Genomic DNA, 21,887 nt, shown 5'->3' with positions numbered 1-21,887 from the left:
ATGGGGATTTTTGGGGTCCTCATTTCGGCATGTTTGTAACAGTTCCAGTTGTTTTGAACTTTTAAATATTTATTTAAAGGGCAAAGTACTATGCAGTTTTAACTGATGATTTACTTCTATGATTCTACCCTGCAGGTGATGTGTGCCGTTAATCATTGAGAGAAAACGACAATAGACCCAAGTGGCATTGGCATCTCTGTTCCGTATCATCATATCCTGCCTCCTCCTGTCCCCTGGCACGCATCCACCTCCCTTTGGCCTTCCAGTGTGGCTTGGCTTGTGTCTTTGGGACTTTAACTTGGAGACCTCCACCCCACAGACCGCCAATGCTTACAAGGAACTGCCTGCTGCTGTTCCTCTGGTTTCTCATCGACAAAGGGTCCCTGTCTCCGGTGCGCCCGCCTACCCCACCTCTGACCAGGAGCAGGCTGGGGAGGGAGCATCCCCGGAGCCTGCTGGGCCCCCCCATGAGGAATGGGGCTGCTGGGTTTCAACGCGTCAAGAGGGGCTGGGTGTGGAACCAGTTCTTCGTGCTGGAGGAGTACATGGGGTCGGACCCACAGTACGTGGGCAAGGTGAGGAGTCAAACAGCTCTTGATTGTTTATAGTGCAGTGGGGGGTTATAAATCACATTGTAAACATGGAGGAAAATGACCAGCTAGCACGTGTAGTGAGAAAGAGAGAGTGTGGAGGGGAGGAAAGAAAAAGGAGGGTTAGTGATAGAAGGAGCAGTGTGTTTAAATCAACATGCAGCTATATAATCAATTTTACCCCTCAAGGTAGGTCTTGCCATTTTAATCTCTTAATGGTCCGGGATTGTTAAATACTGCACTTCATCACTGTTATCACTGGGATATTAGTGGTTGGAGTCGTAAGAGGAATAAAGGATCAATATATTTTTTGGACCATTGCCATCGTGTGGATGTTAAACTTACATATTCATTGGCAACCACGCATAACTTTCTAGTGGTGTGGTAAAAGGATCAATGACCTGGTCGGAATACATTTAAAATGTCTCTTGTAAACCTGTCAGGACAACACATTTATGAGAGCGACGGAATGCTGACAACAATATCACGAATGACATCATTTTGAATGAAACATGCTAACACGTCCCATCAAAGAATTTTTTTTTTTTTCTTGTTTCTCTTATATATAATTATTTTGGGCATTTCTGATTAATTGGGATATAGAGAACGTGTATAATATAATGACAGGTAATGTATAGGGGAGGACATGCAGAAAATTCCTCGGAATTAAATAAAAAAACTGGCCCCTATAGTAAGACCTTAGAATATGTGATACTCACTGTTAACTAGTGAGCCATCAGAGCACCTGTATTTTATTTACACTAACCCCACATTACTTCTGGTCTGGGTTGAAGATATTGTTGACAATACTGTAGGGTTTTGGGGCTTAAATTGTAATTTGGCACTCTTGGATTACATAGGATAATGTAGTTAGTCTGATTTACTGCCCCAGCTCCACTGCAATCAGCCCTGACACGATGCAACTGTTTGCAGAAGCTTCAAAGGCTAAAAGCACATAGACAGTGAGGTACAGTCTGCATTACTGCAAAGTCACTTAATCCCCAGGCTGCTCTACTGCTTCAGAGTAATTGACTGATTCTCGACCATATAAAAGGCATTTGAAGATAATATCCATGGTCCTTATTTGAGACACTGAAGGGTACAGTATACTGATGCTTAAAATAAATGCAGTCTGACACAACAAAAGTTAAACAGCTACAGTAATAGTTGGACTGTTATGGAATGGCTCTATGTTAATCCAGCTACTCCAATCAGGCTCAGTCATGGACATCTGTAAATGATAGCAGTTTGGTTTCCAATGTACTGGAAGAAACTGTAATGAGGAGCTGTTTCGTGGAATGAATGCCTTCAATACATCAACATGTAATAGCAGCAATTCATTCACAACAGAGCATCAACATAATTATCCTTCATTAATTGGAGAATAGTGTTGTGTGTGACAGACAATGGGGGTCTTTTATAAATGCAAATAGTAAATAGGGCACATTTTATTCTCAGTTGCTCTCCAGACAGTACACTGTAACCTACAAAAAATACAACCCCATATAGCCCTCACATTCTTAGACTGAAAATCACACAATGGATAATAATCGTTTCCCCTCATTAGTGAGCAGTTTAAAGAGGAATGCTAGGAGATGGTACATTACTGTATCCAGAGTAGTGAGAACTATCGACCAGGTCTTCACTGTGCTTTCTACTCTGTCTACCAGCAGTTGACAGGGTCAACAAACAGTCTGAAAAAGCTGCTTCATGTTAATGATTAGAAGTTTGTTGGGTCAAATCAGTTTAGTATTTTTAAAGGCCTCTAGCTTAGATCCCTGCTGTGTTAGCAATGATTGCATGCTGTGAGCATGCTCTTTAAAAGAATGGGCGAAGGAATACTCTAAGATGCCCACAAATGACAGGAAATAGCCCTTTTACAAGCATGATAATCTAAAATCATGAACTATATTAGCCATAATTTCAGTATCCATATCAAATCTTGTCCAGAACATAGATAATGTGGGGTCCCCTTTTTGACTAAAATGGTTAGATTTGCTGCATCAAAATTGTATGTTTATCAATGACAACATGTTAAAAATACAGAGGCATGCTGAAAGGAAAAATGTGAGTTTAGAAGCACTTCTTCAGGCTCCCTCATGGACTGCTTGTCTGCTTGTGGCTTAATGAATGCAAGCAAAGCAGTGTTTGTTTTGTTCTGTGACTCACCAGAGGAGGAAAAGGCGTTGTCTGCATTTTTGCTTATCACAGTGTCATAGGAATAAACACACAAGAAAAATATTTCATTTAGTCTTTGGTAGGTATAAATACATACCATTTGGGGCATGACATTGTTTTTACATTGTGCAAAATAACACCAACATGTTAATGTTTCATTTATTGCTGAATTGTAAATTATAGAAAAAAGTTTTTTTACTCAAATAAAAGTTTGAGAACAGTGTCCTTTACCGCACCTTATAAAGACTCCATGATGCTGTATGTATGCACTCGGCACAGAAAGTGTTCAATCATGAATGTTTAATGATTCAAAAATAACTGTCTTCAACACCTTCGCTTTACACTAGGTACAAACCTCTCGCAAAAACCCTTCCCAAAGGCTTCAATAACAAAAGAAATGCACTACAGAAAATCCGCCATTTACCATTTATTACAAGGAAATTAAAGTTCAAGGAACATTTGGGTGAGAGTGTAACTTGCCACCACACAAATGTCCTACTGGTTCCCTTGCCGAGCGAGGGTTATCTGCAAGAAAAACTGCTATCAGTTTGTGCACCAATAAATAAAACCTAGCTCCTTCCTCTCAATCACTATTAAATCCCAGCGGAGTTCAGCATTTACTCTCCACCAGTGTTCTCTGCCTGTTCCATCATGGAATGCACTGCAGATAATAAGAATAATACTACTAATAATAATAATAATACTAATGATAAATGACTGTCTGAGACAAAAGTTGAGAATTGCTTTGAAACTAACATTTTGACCCACTCCAGGTAATGAAGCTTGCCTGAAGCTGATCAGGAAGTATTTGGTTCCTACTGTTGGTATCAATGTGGCTGTTTTGTGGTAAAAGTGGCAGTGTCCTTGGACGGGATTAAAAAAAATTTGTTACTAAATACATCTGCTGCTGGCTTGGATATTCTCAAAACAGCCCTCATGAAAACATATTTCAGTAAATCATCTTAATCATCTTAATCATTTTAACCATCTTGGTGTGGTAGATAAACTATACACCGTGAGCTGCAATGCAGAGCACACTATATTTTCAATATGCTGTCTTTCAATGAGGGTATACTCATGTAGTTTGAACAATGTAGCTTAAATGTACACACAGAATAAAATATTCCCTCTCTTTTAAATAAAAAATATTTGTTTTTGCATGTGTGGGTGAGTAGGGAGGACAGGTGGCTGAGTGGGTAGAGCATCGGGCTAGTAATCTGAAGGTTGCCAGTTTGATTCCCGGCTGCTGCACATGATGTTGTGTCCTTGGGCAAGGCACTTCACCCTACTTTCCTGAGGGAGAATGTCCCTGTACTTACTGTAAGTCGCTCTGGATAAGAGCGTCTGCTAAATGACTAAATGTAATGCATTATGGGGGGAGGAAACAGGAAGACAGTTAAGTGTTCTTCAGTTGCTTGTGTCAACAACACAGACGGTCATGTCCTCTATGTGTTCCTTATCAGTTGTTTGAGGAGCATCTATGAGGTGTTGTTTATCTCCACTGAAAAGTGGTGTCCATTAAAACCCAAACAGTAAAAGTATTTGTTCAAATGCCACTGGTGCAAAAAGGGTTTTTAGTTTCTAATATGGATGGAATGCAAATGTGATCACTTACAAAAAGAAGTACTCTATATTCTAATAAAAATACAGTCTATTACAAATGCTAAACTATCTTCTGTGTTTGAGCAACAATAATATTGTTGTAACATTATTCACTAAACACCAATTATTCTGCATACATATCTTGGCCAGAGGACATTCTCCAGAGGACAGTGTACTTACACAGACCTAGTGTGATGTGGAGTGAGGATGTTGCAGTAAATCATTAGCTTCCACGAGAAGGAATGTGCCGTGTACAATACCTGTGATTTTAAGTAACACTGCAGTCCAACTCTACCACCATCCCCCAACGTCTATAGAAAAGGTTGCTCATTTGAATAAAAGTCAATAAAAGTATTTTGTGGGAAAGGGCAGCCTTGTTTCTGGAACAACTTGTTTACCCAGCTGCTTCCTGTGGCTGACAGGCGACGACCATTCCTCTTTTTATTGATGGCTCCTCCACAGAGTTCCCTCCAACATTGGGTCCAGATTTATTACCAGCGTCGGGTCTGCAATTTAATCTCTGGGTGAGAACCTTTCATTAGATCGTAAAAAGATTTTCAGCAAGACTTATGTCCTGATTGATCACCACGCCCCAACAAAGAGAAATCTCAATGCTTGACCCGAGTGAACTCAGGCCTTACTTGGGTTATCTAGCCACACTCACCCACAATGTCCATGGCATTGGTGTAGCAGAATAGCAATAGCTATAGTGAGCAACCTCTCATACTGTGTTTGGTTGAATCTTCTGCCTACCCTTTAGCCACTATAGTAATGGTCATCCTAGTAAAACACCTCATCAGAGCTCTTGATTGTCGGCAGTTTCTGCAGAATCACAGGCTCCATAGCTTTAAACTGCCCATGTCAGTTCCATGGAGAGTACTGGCCACTGACCTACAGGCTAATCAAGGTTACCACATGTAGACTCTCAGCAAAGTGTCTGACAATTATCCTGTTGATCTACCAGTGAAGCATACCTAACAGAGTATGATGGTACAATGCAGCACACTGTAATGGCTGTTGTGAACAGACAACACATTACCATGCATGCCAGATGCATGTATGGACAGTATGATCATCATGTCTTTATACATTTCAGTATACAGCTAATTTACATGTTATTTTAAACCATGAGTGTTAATTCCATTTAACAACGGGTGCTAGGTTCTGAATCATAGAAATATGTTTGGAGGCAGGCTGAGTTGCCATAATAATGTTGATTAGAGTCCAAATTGTATAATAGTATATTCATTTAACAGTCGTCAAAAAAAGTATTTCATATCATTCCAGTTATTGGCAAACAAATCCCATGCCAAAGTAAGTCATGGTTGCAGATGTGAAATAATTTAAATGGATTACTGTACCTAAAATTATGCATCGGTTTGCCAGTAATTCCTTCGCTCATTAGTGTGTTTTAAGGAGCTGGAGGGATTTACAATTGTAATGTATGTTGATGATGAATATGGCACAATGCTGTGAAAATGGGAGATGAAATGAAAGATAATGATGTCATTTATCTGCCCTGCCATTGTAATACTTTTTCATATGTTTAAATATTTTTTGTCTACCTTTATAATGGAGTTTTCACTTGAGTTGGCCCCGAAACATATTTCCACATTGTTAATGTCCACATCAGTATCACTTACTGAGTGACTCCACATTTTAGATTTTGTCCCCCTATGATGGACATTATAACTTGGATCCAGGGCAGATAATTACATGCTGTAAAAACTGTGTAGTTTTAACCATACTGTTTAATCAACTGTGATATGAGAAAAGTGGATTTTGTTATTGCACCAGCATATGAGATCAATAGCCCTTATTCAAGGTAGGAAACCACAACTGAGTGAACTACCAATAACACTGAAAACTTAATAATAGGCAAATTACACAAAATTACCTTAAAACCTACTGCAAATGACAATCTGTTGATAATGGAATGCAATTAAATACACAATATACTACTTACTTTAACTGCAGTAACCATTCCCAAAATAAGACCTACATGAACATTTGTTTTGCACTTCTCTCATTGTGTGGTCTGCAAGTTAATGAATGGGTAGCATATAATAGTTGTCAGAAAACAATACGATGTCCAATTTGATGTCATAAAACCTATCATGATGCATTCACTCCCACTATATAAATATCTCTCATTTCCTCAAGCACACCAGTTCTACCACAAAACACGTTTTCTCCTGCACAGCCAGCTGCACGCAGACACATATTTTGACTCCCTTGCAAAACACAAACCATCACCATCCGAAACGTGCATGCACTCACATAATGGACATATCGCACATCCTGTTATTTACACATATTTTATTTTCAACAGTTGCATTTATTTTAGTAGCTATTCTTCTGTGTATAAATCTTTAGCTGCGCTCCCATTCCTCCACCAAGATCTGTCACATGACAGGCTGTCCCAAATGCAATATCCACATGAAACCCCCTTTAATCCAAGTTTCAGGATTCCAATTATAGCGTTTTCTACAGAGGTTGGTTACATTTACCTCTTTAATCACTCAAATTAATCAATAGACGGGTCTACTGCATGACCAATGAGAGATCAGCCCCTGGAAATCCTATTGGCTTTTAGTCCACCTGTGAACAGCTCCACAGAGGAGAAGAGACTCGTATTCCTTTGATGTGGCCACACAGAGTGTTAGCACAGAGTGCTAACATTCTATGTAAGCTAACACAAAAGTAAAATGGGATTGATCGAGAGATGCTTGTCTTTTACACTGCGCTTCGTCTTTTAGTTTTCTATTTTTTTAAGATGTTTTGCTTTATACATCATCACAATCAATCTGTGGTCAAGCTGTAGTTTAGGGTTTGAGATCAGGTTTATTACAAAATATCAGTTCACAGTGCTCATCCATCCCAACAGTAATTGAACAGGTGTGTTGGACCTTGTTCATGCATCCGTGATGCTAGGATTGTGTATTTAGCCTAAACAAAGGAATGTACTTTCCTTTGTTTAGGCTTTTCAGAAACCTGAACTCTGAAACCTGAACCTGAGTATTTTAAATTCAGCCCATGAGCATATGCAATTTGTGACATCTGTCTCTCTCCTGTCTTGCAACTCTTTGTGTCTTTTATTCTGCAAACCACATTTCTGTTTGCTATTTTATATTTACATAATGATAACGCTAATGCTGTCATTTGGATGCAGCATGCAGAGTCTTAGTTTGGTTGATTAATGTTTAAAGCTAGTAACAAATGGTTTGAGGCAAGCCTCTGGTAGCTTTGTTCTGAATGAGTCTTCCCCAAAAAGAAAATTGTATTATTTTCATCTTAAACACCGTACCAGAAAAAGGCTTGGAATACATGTACATGAAGTAATTTTGCCTCTAGTCTACAGGGCCCAGCGGGTTATGTGGCACAGTTTAAGAAAAGGTATTCGTCTGCCCTTCCCATTAATGAATCTCTTTGTATAATTGATTACCATTGTTAACCTAATGGAATTTTTAATTAGCATCACACAACTTTTCACTTCTAATTAATGAGGTAATGTGCCTATTCTTTCTTGGTTTGTTTTTCTTTTTCATCTTTAATTGTGCAGTAATGTTGTGAATCGATTTCTGGCAGATAAGGAGCCCAGTGTATCTGGAATTGCAACAAAATAGTTGGTGTGTACTGAAAAAATCATCTCCAACTGTATTTTTTCTCATTCCATTTCCCTCCTCTACTTTTCATTCAGTGATAAACTGTGTCATAACAACTTTATAGTGTTCTGTTGAAAAGGACATATTGAACTGCGGCAGCCATGCTTCATTCAATGAAACACTGATCAATGGTGTACAGTGGATGAATCAATGTGTCTTTCTGGGTTTGAGTGAACTCCACACAGTTGACAAGGGTTTTATGTGGCAAGCCTTTTACATTCCTTTGTAATAGATATCATGGATGTTTTACACTATGACATGTCCTTGAGGTATCTTTAATTATAAAGAGACACTGCGTAACAACACATTCAATTTGAAAACCGCAGCTATCTTGTTTATTTTTACTTAAGGGGCACTTCAACTATATATCCATTGACAGCTTGAATGTGTACACCTCTTGGTTGGTCTGTCTGTCAGTCCAAAAGCTCTTGAGACAGCATAAGACATCTCCTCCCTGAACACTATCAAGCTTCATTAAGTCTGTTGCATATTTGAACCTGAACAGTGGCTATTTGGCGGATTTTCTCTGAGAACGTTGCTTCCATGTCAACAGGTGTTTTGCCTGATGACGAAGTGTTCCTGTAGAAAATGTTTCTAAAAGGCGAAGGGTTGATAGAGATAGAACTTGATCAAGGAAGCGTTTTCTCTGGCTGAAGAAGGTGTTAGAAAAGTGTGGCTTAGAAAATAGACACTGTAGCACTGAAGTGTCTTTGAGGGTTTGGGGCGTTTGAATACAGTCTGTGAGGAATATGGTTGGTCTTTTGTCAGTAGAATATATATGATTAAACAAGGTCTGTTAAATGACAAACTGATTATTCTGACCAATATGTAGCATGATTAATAAAGAGAAGAGATTTTGTCCTTGACCCTAGCTATTCTGGTTTTCTGTGTAGTTGCTTATCATTCAGTACCATCTGCTCTCCTGATGAAGTGCTGTTGAAGAGATCTTTACTGGTGTGCTCATTGAATCATTAGATGTGTCATTGTTTAGACTGAGCCTGTCTCTTCTCTTTCCTGTCTCATAGCTACACACTGACCTGGATAAGGGTGAAAGCGTGGTGAAGTACACTCTCTCGGGAGATGGGGCTGGCTCAATTTTCTCCATTGACCAAACAACTGGGGACATCCATGCCTTAAGGAGTCTTGACAGGGAGGAGAAGCCTTACTACACCCTCCGCGCCCAAGCTGTCGATATAGACACAAACAGGCCCCTGGAGCCTGAGTCGGAGTTCGTAATCAAGGTCCAAGACATCAACGACAATGAGCCAAAGTTCCTGGAGGGTCCATACACGGCAAGCGTCCCGGAGATGTCACCAGTTGGTGAGGAAGATATTGTACAGTCCAAGGTTTTGTTTGCATGTGCGCGCTTAAGGAAATCAATGTACGTCTCCCCTACTTCTGTGGGCGAGTGTTTGTGTGTGTGTGTGTGGGGGGGGGTACTTGTTAAGGTAGAATAAAACAAGACGGTAGAAAAATGCAGTCCCAGCTACCCTAGGTAAAACAAGGAGATTTTGACATTGGAGCTAGCCGGTTGTACCTTGTGTGCCAGAATGCATTGCAGCAGCTTGTCTTTATGCGAACTCCCCCAGGGATAACAGATCAAGGTAATTCAGTGGGAGATTGGCTCCCCTTGATCTCAATGGCAGAGAAACCCCTGCATAGTGGAGAGCAAATCAGAGCTCCTCAGCGAGCTAGTACAAAAGAATGATAAAAAACATGAACAAAACCTGGTAAGCTGCATGGGCACTGCAGTCCACGACTCTGGGTTTTAACCATCTGCACGGTCCCTTTATGTCGGAATTTAAACATGACAGTCTATAGTCTGAATTGGGTTCCTGAACTGACAAAAGAGCTGTGTCTCCATCTTTATGTTTCAAATAGAGATTGATGGGTGTACAGCTACAGCATAATTTGAAATAGAAAAACTGACTCCTGCAAAAGAGAGATTGAGATTTTGTGCCTTATGATTCATTACTCCATAGAGGAGTGTTTTGTGTTGATAAATGGTTCAGTGGTGCTCTGATAGAAGATGTGATTAAAAATGAAGAATCTCAGCTAATTACAGTTATAAAATTAATACAAGTTAAACACTTCCTTCCCAGAAATAAGCACAAAACTTGACCAGATACTCAGATTAATTCATTAGTCTAACGGACCGTTCATTCATCTCGTTCCATTATATTCAAGAGAAAGCAGACATCTCTACAACTGATCACCAAAACTTGGCAACTCACACCAAAGCAATGGGGGATGAGCTGTCCCTTCAATATAAAACAAATTCATACAACTTGAAATATGGTTCAGAAGTCTATACCTAGGAACTGATTAGTCATTTTGAATAATTTTGTTACAGAATCAAAATCACCCACATACATTATTTACAACTATTCAACAAGCCATCTTTGTTCAAATAAGATTTATTTAATGAAACCACAGTAATAACCAAAGGACCGGGTTGGTCAAATGAGCTTGGTTATACCCAACTGGGGCTTGTGTTTTGTTAAACAGGATTAACTCTGTAATCTCTCTCACCTACCGTTTTAATACAATTGTTACCATCTGCCCACATTGTTAGAGTCAACAAGGGGATTATCATGATTCTGCACTGGCAATTAGCTTGTACTGTACAGTAGGTTTTCCTTGTCCCACTGTATTCATATTGCCAGCGCATACACAGTGTAATGAATGGGTTAACCTTTTGTAATCTGGCTCAAATGGCTTTTACTTAACTAAAGCATAAGAAGTTTGCTTGCTAAATTGGACTACACCATAGATGTTTCATGGGGGGGGGATTAAGACTAAGGTCTTCTTAGATTCAAGCTACTTTAAGGAGGATGAGCCTTTCTTCCAACAAGCCCAGTAATTACAAAGTTCCTGTTATAGAAATTCTGGAAGTGTGCCATCTTGTTTCCATTCCTACTGTGGGTTATTATTTGTCTAATGGTAGCAGAATTCTCTGAATTACTACCCACGGAGGCGTTTCACCTTTGATTTATGTTTCCCCTAAACATCCACTTAGTAAAACTACCAATGTGTACTTCACATTTTGTAGCAGCTCAATATAATTCCAAACACCTCCCCGGTCCAAACACATCCCTCGTCCTCTCTCTCCCTCGCTCTCTCACTCCTCCCATCCTCTCATGCACAGACCACCAAATCAAGCTGACTGATGTTATGAATCCTAAATTCAAGTCATGAGCCCTGTTTCTGTTCTACAGGGTCCTATGTGACACAAGTGACAGCCACGGACGCAGACGACCCCACCTATGGGAACAGCGCAAGAGTTGTGTACAGCATCCTCCATGGCCAGCCATACTTCTCTGTAGACCCCAAGTCAGGTAACAGAGATCCCTCCATGTCTACACATTGTTATATTGTCATAATGATTGAAGGTTTCATATGAATAAACATTCACAACAGTGTTTTTAGACCTTCAGATGAGTATCACATGTGCTGTAGAGAATCCCATAAGATATATTTTGTACTGTTTGTGTTGCATCCCAACTTATTAACATGACAAACCTCAATTGTTTAATACTGTCAATCCTGCAACAATGGAGATATATCTTGAAGTGATCACAGGCACCTAGGGCAATGGATTCAAATCAGGTACATTTTTGTGAAAACAAACTACATCATAGACTGGCCCAAAATAAACGAGTGAATGCAACAGATAACGGAAGGCTCCATTTTCCAAAGACTGGGATAAGGAATATCAAATTGCTGCATGTAATTGGGCCAAGGTCGGTTTCTGCACAGCAGTGCGTAATGATATTGCTTATGTAGTAGTCTAATCAAATCCAATATGGGTGCAGTAGTACACATTGCTTTGTCAACTGTGAAAATGTAAATTGTAAATCATAAGCCATTTATGCTGACTTTGTGCAGTCCTGGTATCTGGCTGCTGCATAATGGGAGGACAGAATCACTACTGTGGTTCAAATCCAGTAGATGTGTTTCTTAAGATGATAAAAACTCTGAAGGTTCTCTTAGACGGTCAAAGAGAGTGGACCACAGATAGGTTAGATGCCCTCACACCCAGGGGGCTCAACGCGTACGATGATAACACAGTTCAAAGGGTGTAAAAATAGGTTCCTCTCTGTCACACAGAGACAAACAGAAGAATCAATCACAGATTATGCTCCACCACCCAGAGAATCACCAAACACACACTGAGACTGTATTTCAGACTGATGAGAGGAAAAATCAAACTGTTAAAACAAATGTTTGCCCTGCTGGTGCCTGGCACTCCACATCACTCCACCACATCATCGAGGTAAACAAACACTTTGGGGAGATAAGAAGGGGGCGAATGAGATTGGGGAATGCGAGTCTTAACCAACCTGCTCTTCACAGCATTGTATCCGTTAGGAACGCAACATAAGGCAAGATGAGACACTGCAAAATAACATGTTTGATTGCATACTCACAGATGTGAGCATTCTGGGTGGCAGGGATCAAATATGACATTCTTTACAAATACAAGTTACAAGTGTACAAGCTAGGAGTGAATGTACTGAAACTCTGGGCCCTTTTTATAAAATCGCCAAGCTCCTCATTGACCCTACTATTACTCCCCTCTATCTTGACTCGGATCTCAAGGTCTCAGATCATCCTCAGGTGAATCATTACACAGCCTGCACTAAAGTTAGGTATTGAATGTCAAGTGTTTCCAGTTTGTGAAATGACCCCTATTTCAGACTCGGCTTGAGTTCCATTAATGTGCGTCTTAGAGCAGGGTCTTTCTAAGTGGGCTTCTCACAGGCAGGTAATCTGTACATTTGAACTCCCTAGCAGGAAGTGGCAAATCGAGCAGGACATTAACGCTCACCTTTTACCTGGTCTATTATCTTGTTCTCCCATACCTGGTTGAACTGGGCCACCTATAGGAGTAATAAGGACAGCCTTGCCCAACATGGACCGAGAGGTGAAGGAGCAGTACCAGGTTCTCATTCAAGCCAAGGACATGGGGGGGCAACTGGGGGGTCTGGCTGGGACCGCCACCATCAACATTACCCTCAGCGACGTCAACGACAACCCGCCACGGTTTTCCAAAAGTAAGACCTCATTGCATAGTTTTTTTTGTTTATACTTCTCGCCAACAGACCATGATTGTGTGTAGGGAAGATGTTGAGAGATTATTGCTTTCGATGGCACCGCATGGTACCCTTGTGAAATAAATGAGTGCATTGTGCAGTTTTATGTTAGCAAACAACCGTTACACAATTAGAGGAGGGCAGGACGGATTCATCATGGCCAGAATATAATTGGCTCTGAATACTTGCATTATCCATTGTTATGTGCACAGACCTGTTTATGTGAATGATAGTTATTTGCTTCAAGTAAACAAACAAATGTAAACAAGCCATTCCAAACTGTGGGAGGTCAATTGTGCAATGTTCTGCCCCATTGAAATGGATGCAATGATGTAGCTAGCTTTTCTGGATTGGTAGTTGGGGCTGACCCAACAGAAGTAGTATGTGCAGTACAGTCTATTATTTATGTGTTAATGCCACAGAAGAAAGTGAGTAGTATTTTATTGATTCATGGAATTCCCCTGTGTTAGCATTATTAGACCTCAATATGTTATTTCACTACTGCAAATATCTTTATCAATATGTTAGGACATTCCTTGAGAATGAGAGACTTTTCCACAGTGACATGACATTCAAGAGGGAAAATATATTCAAGTTATTCAACAGCAGTAGCAAAAGCAATAGTTCTAGATCATTGCTCGTTCTCTTATAAGCTATTGGGATGCCATTGAGGGATCCCTGCTTAGAATGTAAATACAGGCAGTCAAGCAGCGAGAAATGATATTTCCATAATGCTGTCACAGCACAGGGGTCTAGGCCAAGGATGGTGTCTTTTCCCTGTCGCTTCAAATGTCCGCCCTCTACCATTCAGGTTCCCTACACTCTTTGCAACTCTCCCTCAGCTCTCTGTCTATCACTCCCACGCACATATGCATTCTCCCCTTTCCCTTTGTGTGTTCAAACTAATGAACGGTTCTGTGATTAATGTACAGTATTCTGTGATACCAAGCATCCAATGCCCTCTAGAAAAAATAGACATACTTTGACGATGAACTAAGTGTGTGTGGTTTTTTGCAAGGTTTCTATCACCTGAAAGTTCCAGAGTCGTCATCGGTCAGCTCGACTGTCGGAAGAATAAAAGCTCATGACTTGGACATCGGCAAAAATGCAGAAGTGGAGTACAACATCGTACCTGGCGACGGTGGAGCCATGTTTGACATCACCACTAATGAACACAACCAGGAAGGGATCATAATTCTCAAGAAGGTAGGATCTCCTAAGTAATTAATCCTAGCTCCGAGTGGTGCACTGCAGGTCGTTATCAGTGCAGTGTCTAGATAGGTGAATTAGCAACAGCAAAAAGATTAGAGGTCATTTTGGGCTGGTGGAAAATTCATCATGTTGTTTGACACCTGAAATGTGTAAAGGGAACAACTGTCTTCGAATACAAGGGAATGTGGGTGATTGTAACTGTGAGTGACTTTAGAGGGACAGTGGGTGACTGTAACTGTGAGTGAGTTTAGAGGGACAGTGGGTGACTGTAACTGTGAGTGAGTTTAGAGGGACAGTGGGTGACTGTAACTGTGAGTGAGTTTAGAGGGACAGTGGGTGACTGTAACTGTGAGTGAGTTTAGAGGGACAGTGGGTGACTGTAACTGTGAGTGAGTTTAGAGGGACAGTGGGTGACTGTAACTGTGAGTGAGTTTAGAGGGACAGTGGGTGACTGTAACTGTGAGTGAGTTTAGAGGGACAGTGGGTGACTGTAACTGTGAGTGAGTTTAGAGGGACAGTGGGTGACTGTAACTGTGAGTGAGTTTAGAGGGACAGTGGGTGACTGTAACTGTGAGTGAGTTTAGAGGGACAGTGGGTGACTGTAACTGTGAGTGAGTTTAGAGGGACAGTGGGTGACTGTAACTGTGAGTGAGTTTAGAGGGACAGTGGGTGACTGTAACTGTGAGTGAGTTTAGAGGGACAGTGGGTGACTGTAACTGTGAGTGACTTTAGAGGGACAGTGGGTGACTGTAACTGTGAGTGAGTTTAGAGGGACAGTGGGTGACTGTAACTGTGAGTGAGTTTAGAGGGACAGTGGGTGACTGGCATGCCTCCAGGATGCAGACAGGGGTGTACATCAACTAGCTTTAGACAGTAATTGGAGAGAACAGCATATTCATGACTTGAATTCCAGATTCAGCCGAAATCGCTAGATTTCCCAGTTTTAGCTTCTGCAGTGTGTGTGCTCCATGATCCAGCAGTCCTGCTCAGAGATTATTATTTATATTGTCTAATATTAGTTTTCAGCATGGGTGTGATCCATTATGGAGTGGAGTGCTGTATAAAAACTTTCCTAAGTGCCTTGGCTACACACTGTACTGAATACTCTCACCAAGCCTGAGGTTTCATTTTAAAGGCCATATGGTCACTTAGCAAAATGGATAAATATGCCCAGGGCTTGTTTGACCTGTCAGAGTAGTCCTACTGGTACATGGTCACAACATATGCTTCCCTTCATCCTCTGGGCAGATCCATTTAATCTCTCTCCCACTATTAGCAGATATTTGAAGGGAGCATCATAAAATGCCGCAATGATGTGTCATGTGTTGATATTTCACATTAGGACTCGATTGCAGTTCATGACTTTTGCTTTTTAAAATGTTATGTTTTGTCAGTACTTTGACCTCTTAAACTCAGCAGAACTCAAACACCCATCTACTCACCCCACGGCCCAACTAATATGTAGACTCATGTGATCATAGCCATTCATTCCCTGACACACTGTACTGTTGTGTTCTGAGTATGTCTGAATGCTATATTGGTGCTATGAAGTATGACAGTAAGAATAAAATGTTACAGCAAAGTTTGCATAATATAACAGCAACAACATCTGGTATTGTTTCTCAAAATTTTTAAGAGCAAAAGATAAATGTCAAAGCAATAGATTTGCCTTTTACTGCACACATATGAGGTTTCTATTGGGTTAGATGGATTGTATAATCCCCCATGGAAGAATGGCTTCCCAACCTTGATTAAAAAGAGATCTATGACACATGGATGAGTAAAAACAAGTGGAATTAGCCCAGTCCTATCTCATACCTTTGTGTCAGGGATAAATATCTCCTTGGTTTGCCACCCAACTAGTTTCCAAGAACTAAACTGCTATTGATGCTGAAATTCTTCCTGAAGATTTGGAGAGCGATGAACATTTGAGGATCTCAAGTGGTGCAATGCACCAGCTTCATTTTATGAAAAAAAATGTTTTCATGTAAAAATGCACCTTAGTGGCATAGCTTTCCATTTGAAAAGTTGTTGGTTTCTTTTGAATTTGTTCCAGTTACATGAGAAATACCTTTTATTGGATCAAATTCAAAGGCAAAGTAGAATTTGGGATATGGGTTCGTTTTTCTTGTGCTCCCTATGTCTCTCAGGTCGGTTTGATGGCAATAACTGAATACAGCACTAGGGGAAATGGAATCTCTCATCTGGTTGTCTGCTTTATCAAATTGTGTCTCTCTAACTGGTACATTTTTAGCACATGCCCCAGCTGTAGAATAATACAAAGGTATGTGCTCCTTTGATCTCCAAATACGCTGCAGAGTAAATGTTTGATTTTGTGTCTTCAGTGTGTGTGTATGTGCTTTCCATGTGTGTGTGTGTGTGTGTGTGTGTGTGTGTGCGCACGTGTGTGTGGATATGTGCCTTCAGACAGTGTGTGTGTGTGTGTGTGCATGAGTTTGTACACAGGCACTGATGATGACAGTAGCATTGCCATAGATCATCCTCAACACTGACCTTCTTATTGTAAATAATGGGATTAGAAAAACGTGACAGGGACAGATTATCATGTAAATGAGGACATTTATTTGTTTATCGTAAATACTCTAGATGGATGGCCCAGGAAGCCTGTCCCCTCCATTGTTTTACCTCAGCATTTGATCCACCGCCTCAGAAACAATGAACCATTGTGATGTATCGCCTCACTGGGAGGCTGTACAGCACAAAGCCACAGTGAAGAGGACACATTGTTATAAGGAACCACTCCAGCTGGGTCCACTACCCCCTCCCCAAACACACACAGTGTAATTTGTTAAACGACATGTTCTTCGACCCATGTCTGAGGGGCAACCAGAGAGAGAAAGAGGGAAAGAGGGAGAAAGAGAGCCAACTATTGGGGTAGGGAAAGGGAGAGAGAGTGACAGTGTGAAGGAAACATAAGGTGGAGGAGGGTGGAGATGGTCTTTATGGAGTTCCTGACCACTCAAGACAAGTCCTGCCCACGGCATGTCTCACCAGAGAGTTGGGTGTAAATGGACCTAGTGTTTCCATTTCTCTCTTTTCCTCTCCCTCGCCTCCTGACCACACTGAACTGCAATAGGGACCAGTCCACAGGGGTGGCAGTACCTCCCCTGAGAGAGATTGAGAGATGGGCCTTAACCACCATGCCAAGTTTGGCAGACCCCAAACCAGGGACTCAGCAAGGTTTGGTATATGATAAGAGGATCAGCGTTGGTAATGGGTTCAGGGGATGAACGTCTGTTCCCTGGTCTGCCAGAACAAGAGTAGAAGAGGGTGGTGGGGGGATTCCACTCTGTAAAATACAAGATTATGAGAGACAATAGACAAATCCACCGCAGGAATCCCAGTGAGGGATACACATACACACACACAAAGCCTTGTGTGCATACAGTACACAAAACCTCAGAAAGGATGCACAAACACACACACACACACACACACAAACACACGCACACTGGCACACAAGAATACCAAAGACAAAATGAGCGACAGGAGTGGGGGAAAAAAAAGGCTGCATAAATGACATATCCTGGGGTAGTGCTAGTAAGAGGCTTGTTGTCAGATTTAATTTGTTTATGTGCATTTGTCTGCTTGCGTTTCCATCCATCTTTCTTTGAGCATAGACGAGTTGGCTGGGCCGCGGATATACATAATTGAAATGCGCTGAGCCAAAAGGAACAGCATTGTTTAACGGCAACATGTGTGGCATAAGCCTCGTTGGCTTGAATCCAGAACATCTATTTAAACACAGGAGTCTGATGTCTGTTCTCTATAAAGCCTGTATATCCTAATCCAACCACAAAGAAGGCACTAGTGTCAGTTTCAGTAGTCATGATTCAATGTGTAGCTCTCCCAACATTTCTGTTAGGGTAACATTAAGGATTTGATGAGCTAAAACGCTTGGTACTAGGTGTGGTCAGCATCTAAGGAGTACACTTTTGCGCAATTGCATTTTCTCAAACTCTGCCCCAATTTGAATTTTTCAAAGTCATACCACTGACAATGTCCCGCCAATAGTCTTTTTCATCCCCTGCACCATCAATTAAGCTTTTAATTATTTTTTGTCAAAGCCAGACACTGTCAGCATTTTAATTCTACTATCAGAAATGTCATTAGGAGGCTGTTTGAACACTAAATCATTTGAGAAACTCCAAACCATTAAAGCCTATTGGTCTAGATGAGTTACTACTACGCTCTAAAAAGGTAATGGACAAATGACGCCATAGCTGAGCAAATTGCTCTACATCTTCAATGAGATGAGGGCTAGTAGGGAGTTCGCTCTCATTAAAACCAAAGAAGGGCAAGTTCAAATACTGGAGGACACAGTGCCCCCCATAGGGCACTTCAAAAGTTATGTTGTGTTTCATCTAGGAACTGGCAGAAAGTGTCTGGCAAATACATCACACAAGGTTGCAGTCGCATGAAAGTACTCAAGGAAGGAAGAGTTTAACTTCAAACAACATGTCCATCATTGTTTATAATCACCTGAGATGGTTACAGTCATAGATCATGCTGTAAACTAATATTGACAGAGGCTTGACAAAAACACTAGGGGTGCAGTATAAAAAGACTTGTGTGACCTTGTTTACTTGTGATACTGTACAGCATCATATTTCTCAATGTTTTAAGACAGCTGGGGGGGAGTGTGGTTTGGAACCAGCAGAAACAAGAGTTGACATTAGTTATTTTAGGCTATTGTGTGGAAGCTGCCCACAGAGGAAGGGAGGAGTAGGTGGAGGCAGCGATGCAGCTGAACAGCAGGAGATGCAGTATAGGGAACCCAACATTGACAAATAACACCTCCACCTAGATCCAAAAGGGGGTGGGTGAGGCAGAGAGAGAGGAACAGAGAGAGAGAGCCAGGGGCAGGGGACTTTTGTTATGGGTCGAGCTTGTGTCTGTGTGCATGTCTACAGAGAGAGAAAACAGAGAAAACTGCAGAGAAAACGCTACAAAGAAAGAGAGAGAGACAGACAGAGTAATACAAACTGAGAGTGAGTAAGAAAAAAAAGGGTGAGGCGATGAGAGACACTCTCGGTGGCCCGGGGCTGTGTGGGTGTAATAGATTAGACCAGTGTCTGGGGGCCTATCTCCTGGCTAACCCCCAGCCTATTAGAGTGGCAGGTCCAGTCTCTCACCCTCACTCCTCTCCATCGCAGTGTGGACAGGAGCACCGGCGGGTTCCCCTCAGATGCCACATCATTGCCACAGGCTCGAGGGGTGGAAGTGGTGGGGATAGAGCTGCAAGGACAAGGACCAATGTGACTGATGGAAACACAATAAACTGAGCCTCCCCTCTCCACACAGACCGCAGAATTCAATGGGACATTTAATGGCCCTCCCAGAAACCCCGGCAGGCACTCATGATATGCTCTTTCTGCTCTGTGTGCTCAATTGAATGGGAAAGGGGGATTTACATTTACATTTGGTTTATTTCATTTAGCAGATGCTTAAATCCGAAAGCAAGGTGCAAAATGCTGCACATAGGAAGTAAACTAGAATCAAGGATTAGAAGTGCTTAGATCTACAGCGTTTTAATGGTCAGAGGCAAGGAACAATTTGTATTTAGTTGACACATTGCAATGTAACTGCATCTCAGTTACTAGGCGTGGTGGACAAAAGCAATAAACCAAGACAATGATTAGTGAAACATTGTCAAGCTTTTTTGTCAGTCAAGTATGGCTGGCACATGGAAGCTGCTCTCTTACTGAGAGACAAGAACTGAGACAAGGCAAGCCAAAACCACTAAGTCCACAGCAACAAATTAGGGATCTTTGTTGGCGGAGTCAGGAATTCTCTGTTTCACCATTTTATCATTATGTATTCTCCATTGTTGTTTCTTTTTCCTGTTCTTCAGCCTTGCATGGCCGTAAACATGCTGAATTAAAAATGTGTCACTGCTGTGTTGTGTTTACTGCCCATATTTGATTTGACTGCCAAGGAGGAGAAGTTAAATGGGAGGAGAAGTGAAAGATTCATGACTGACATTGTACATACATAATACCAAATAGGATTTCCAGGACTCAGGAGTGTATTAAAGATTTAACAGGATTGTTCCATTTCTAACCAGCCTTTCATCTTTAGCTCGTCATCTTCAGGTAAATACACGTATGTTTTAAGCTAACAAGTGAATTATGGCACTAATAATTGGTTCAATCAAGACAATCACGTATTAGATTTGGGCATTTATTGTTACATGACATGGACATGTAGATTTAGCTTTGGCGGAGTTGATGATCTAAGGGAAGCACTCCCTGCCTCCTCAATGCAACGAATACATACATGACATATAAGGCAGGGAGCAATAGAGATATAATCCCCCTGATGGATAGACATACAGACAGCATGGGGGAGAAGGGGACGGTGGAGGGCGGCAGCAGCACTGATCATACAACGACCTGGGTGAGTGTGTACGTATCCGCGCGTCTTTTAAAGACGCCATATCGGACGTGGCCCAATGGATATGCGCTGCTAACATGGGTGTGGTAGTGGGTGGAGTAAAGGAAAGTCGAGTAAGACGCCTTACGTCCCCGATAAAGGACTGACGCACGCTGCCCGATTGCCCTGCCAGAACTAGCTGCGCTTATCTGTAGCACTACGATTACTGAAGTACTGTGGCATTCAAAGGAAGCGAGAAATCTTCACCACAAGGTGTTAGTACTCGACCATCCCCCTTGTTAGAGAGAGAGGGCGTGGGGTGCTGCAGACAGGAGGGGAAGTCTGTGGTATTAAACGGCACACTAACAAATGAAGAACCTATTAAAAATGAATCATTCGTCTTCCGTTTCCAAAATAAAGCACAGGGGAGTTACAGGGGGGAGGGAAAAAAACATTCCAAACGCGCAAAGGGAGGTAGATCTGAGGGATAGGGCAACAACAGCCTCAAATCAAAGCCAGAAAACTCAGATGAAAAAGAATTGCTTTTGACATTATCAAATGAACCTTATGTTCTGGTTTGAATGGCCTGCAAGAACTGTGTTTTCCTTAATGTTGTGTTAACACACATTAAACAAAGGGTAAAAACACATTTCAAAGCCCATTTAACCGAGTACAACTCCACTGTACCCGTGAGATTATGCCACTGATTAATCTCTAGAATAAAAAAAATTACAAATTCCCTAGGATCATAACGCCCTCAATTCAAAAACCTTGGTTTCTCCATTCAGTAGCACCACCAGTGCAACCAAGGTGCACATTTACATATCAAAGGGCACGGCATCGCGTCTAGAATTTCAAGCATATTCTGTTGTGATGTTGAAGAGCACCAGCACTGACATGAGAGGCAGTCTGTCTGTCCCCCTTTTACAAATGTCGCTCTGCTGAGCTCATTCTCTTCCTCCGGGTGTCCTTTACAGTAGTGAAAAGTACAAGGTACGTCCAAAGGGGTGAACTGGGCCATATTTACCCATAAGACTTTGGTCCAAGCGTTAAGTAGGGCATGAATTAGAGAAGGTGGAGGGATACGTTCTGACAGGAACCAGTGATTGGGCCATCCTTTCTTTCCTGCATGAGAATCCCTCATGGCC

General features: G+C 41.5%; 1 protein-coding gene across 1 annotated transcript in view; it reads left to right on the top strand.

Moving 5' to 3' along the window:
- The first annotated feature begins 326 nt into the window (after positions 1 to 326).
- The window catches only part of LOC146274996 (cadherin-12-like), a 36,681-nt gene continuing 15,120 nt past the window's right edge, over positions 327 to 21,887 (top strand). The window contains exons 1-5 of the mRNA XM_084702689.1: positions 327 to 575; positions 9,061 to 9,355; positions 11,254 to 11,373; positions 12,925 to 13,092; positions 14,150 to 14,337. Coding sequence (XP_084558815.1) covers positions 327 to 575; positions 9,061 to 9,355; positions 11,254 to 11,373; positions 12,925 to 13,092; positions 14,150 to 14,337 — 1,020 coding nt within the window. The remainder of the gene's footprint in view (positions 576 to 9,060; positions 9,356 to 11,253; positions 11,374 to 12,924; positions 13,093 to 14,149; positions 14,338 to 21,887) is intronic.

The sequence above is a fragment of the Hypomesus nipponensis genome, chromosome 8, assembly GCF_054491055.1.
Source record: "Hypomesus nipponensis isolate SF chromosome 8, ASM5449105v1, whole genome shotgun sequence".
Taxonomy (NCBI): domain Eukaryota; kingdom Metazoa; phylum Chordata; class Actinopteri; order Osmeriformes; family Osmeridae; genus Hypomesus; species Hypomesus nipponensis.
The sequence above is the reverse complement of the archived record's forward strand: the minus strand, read 5'-3'. Positions and strand labels throughout refer to the sequence as shown.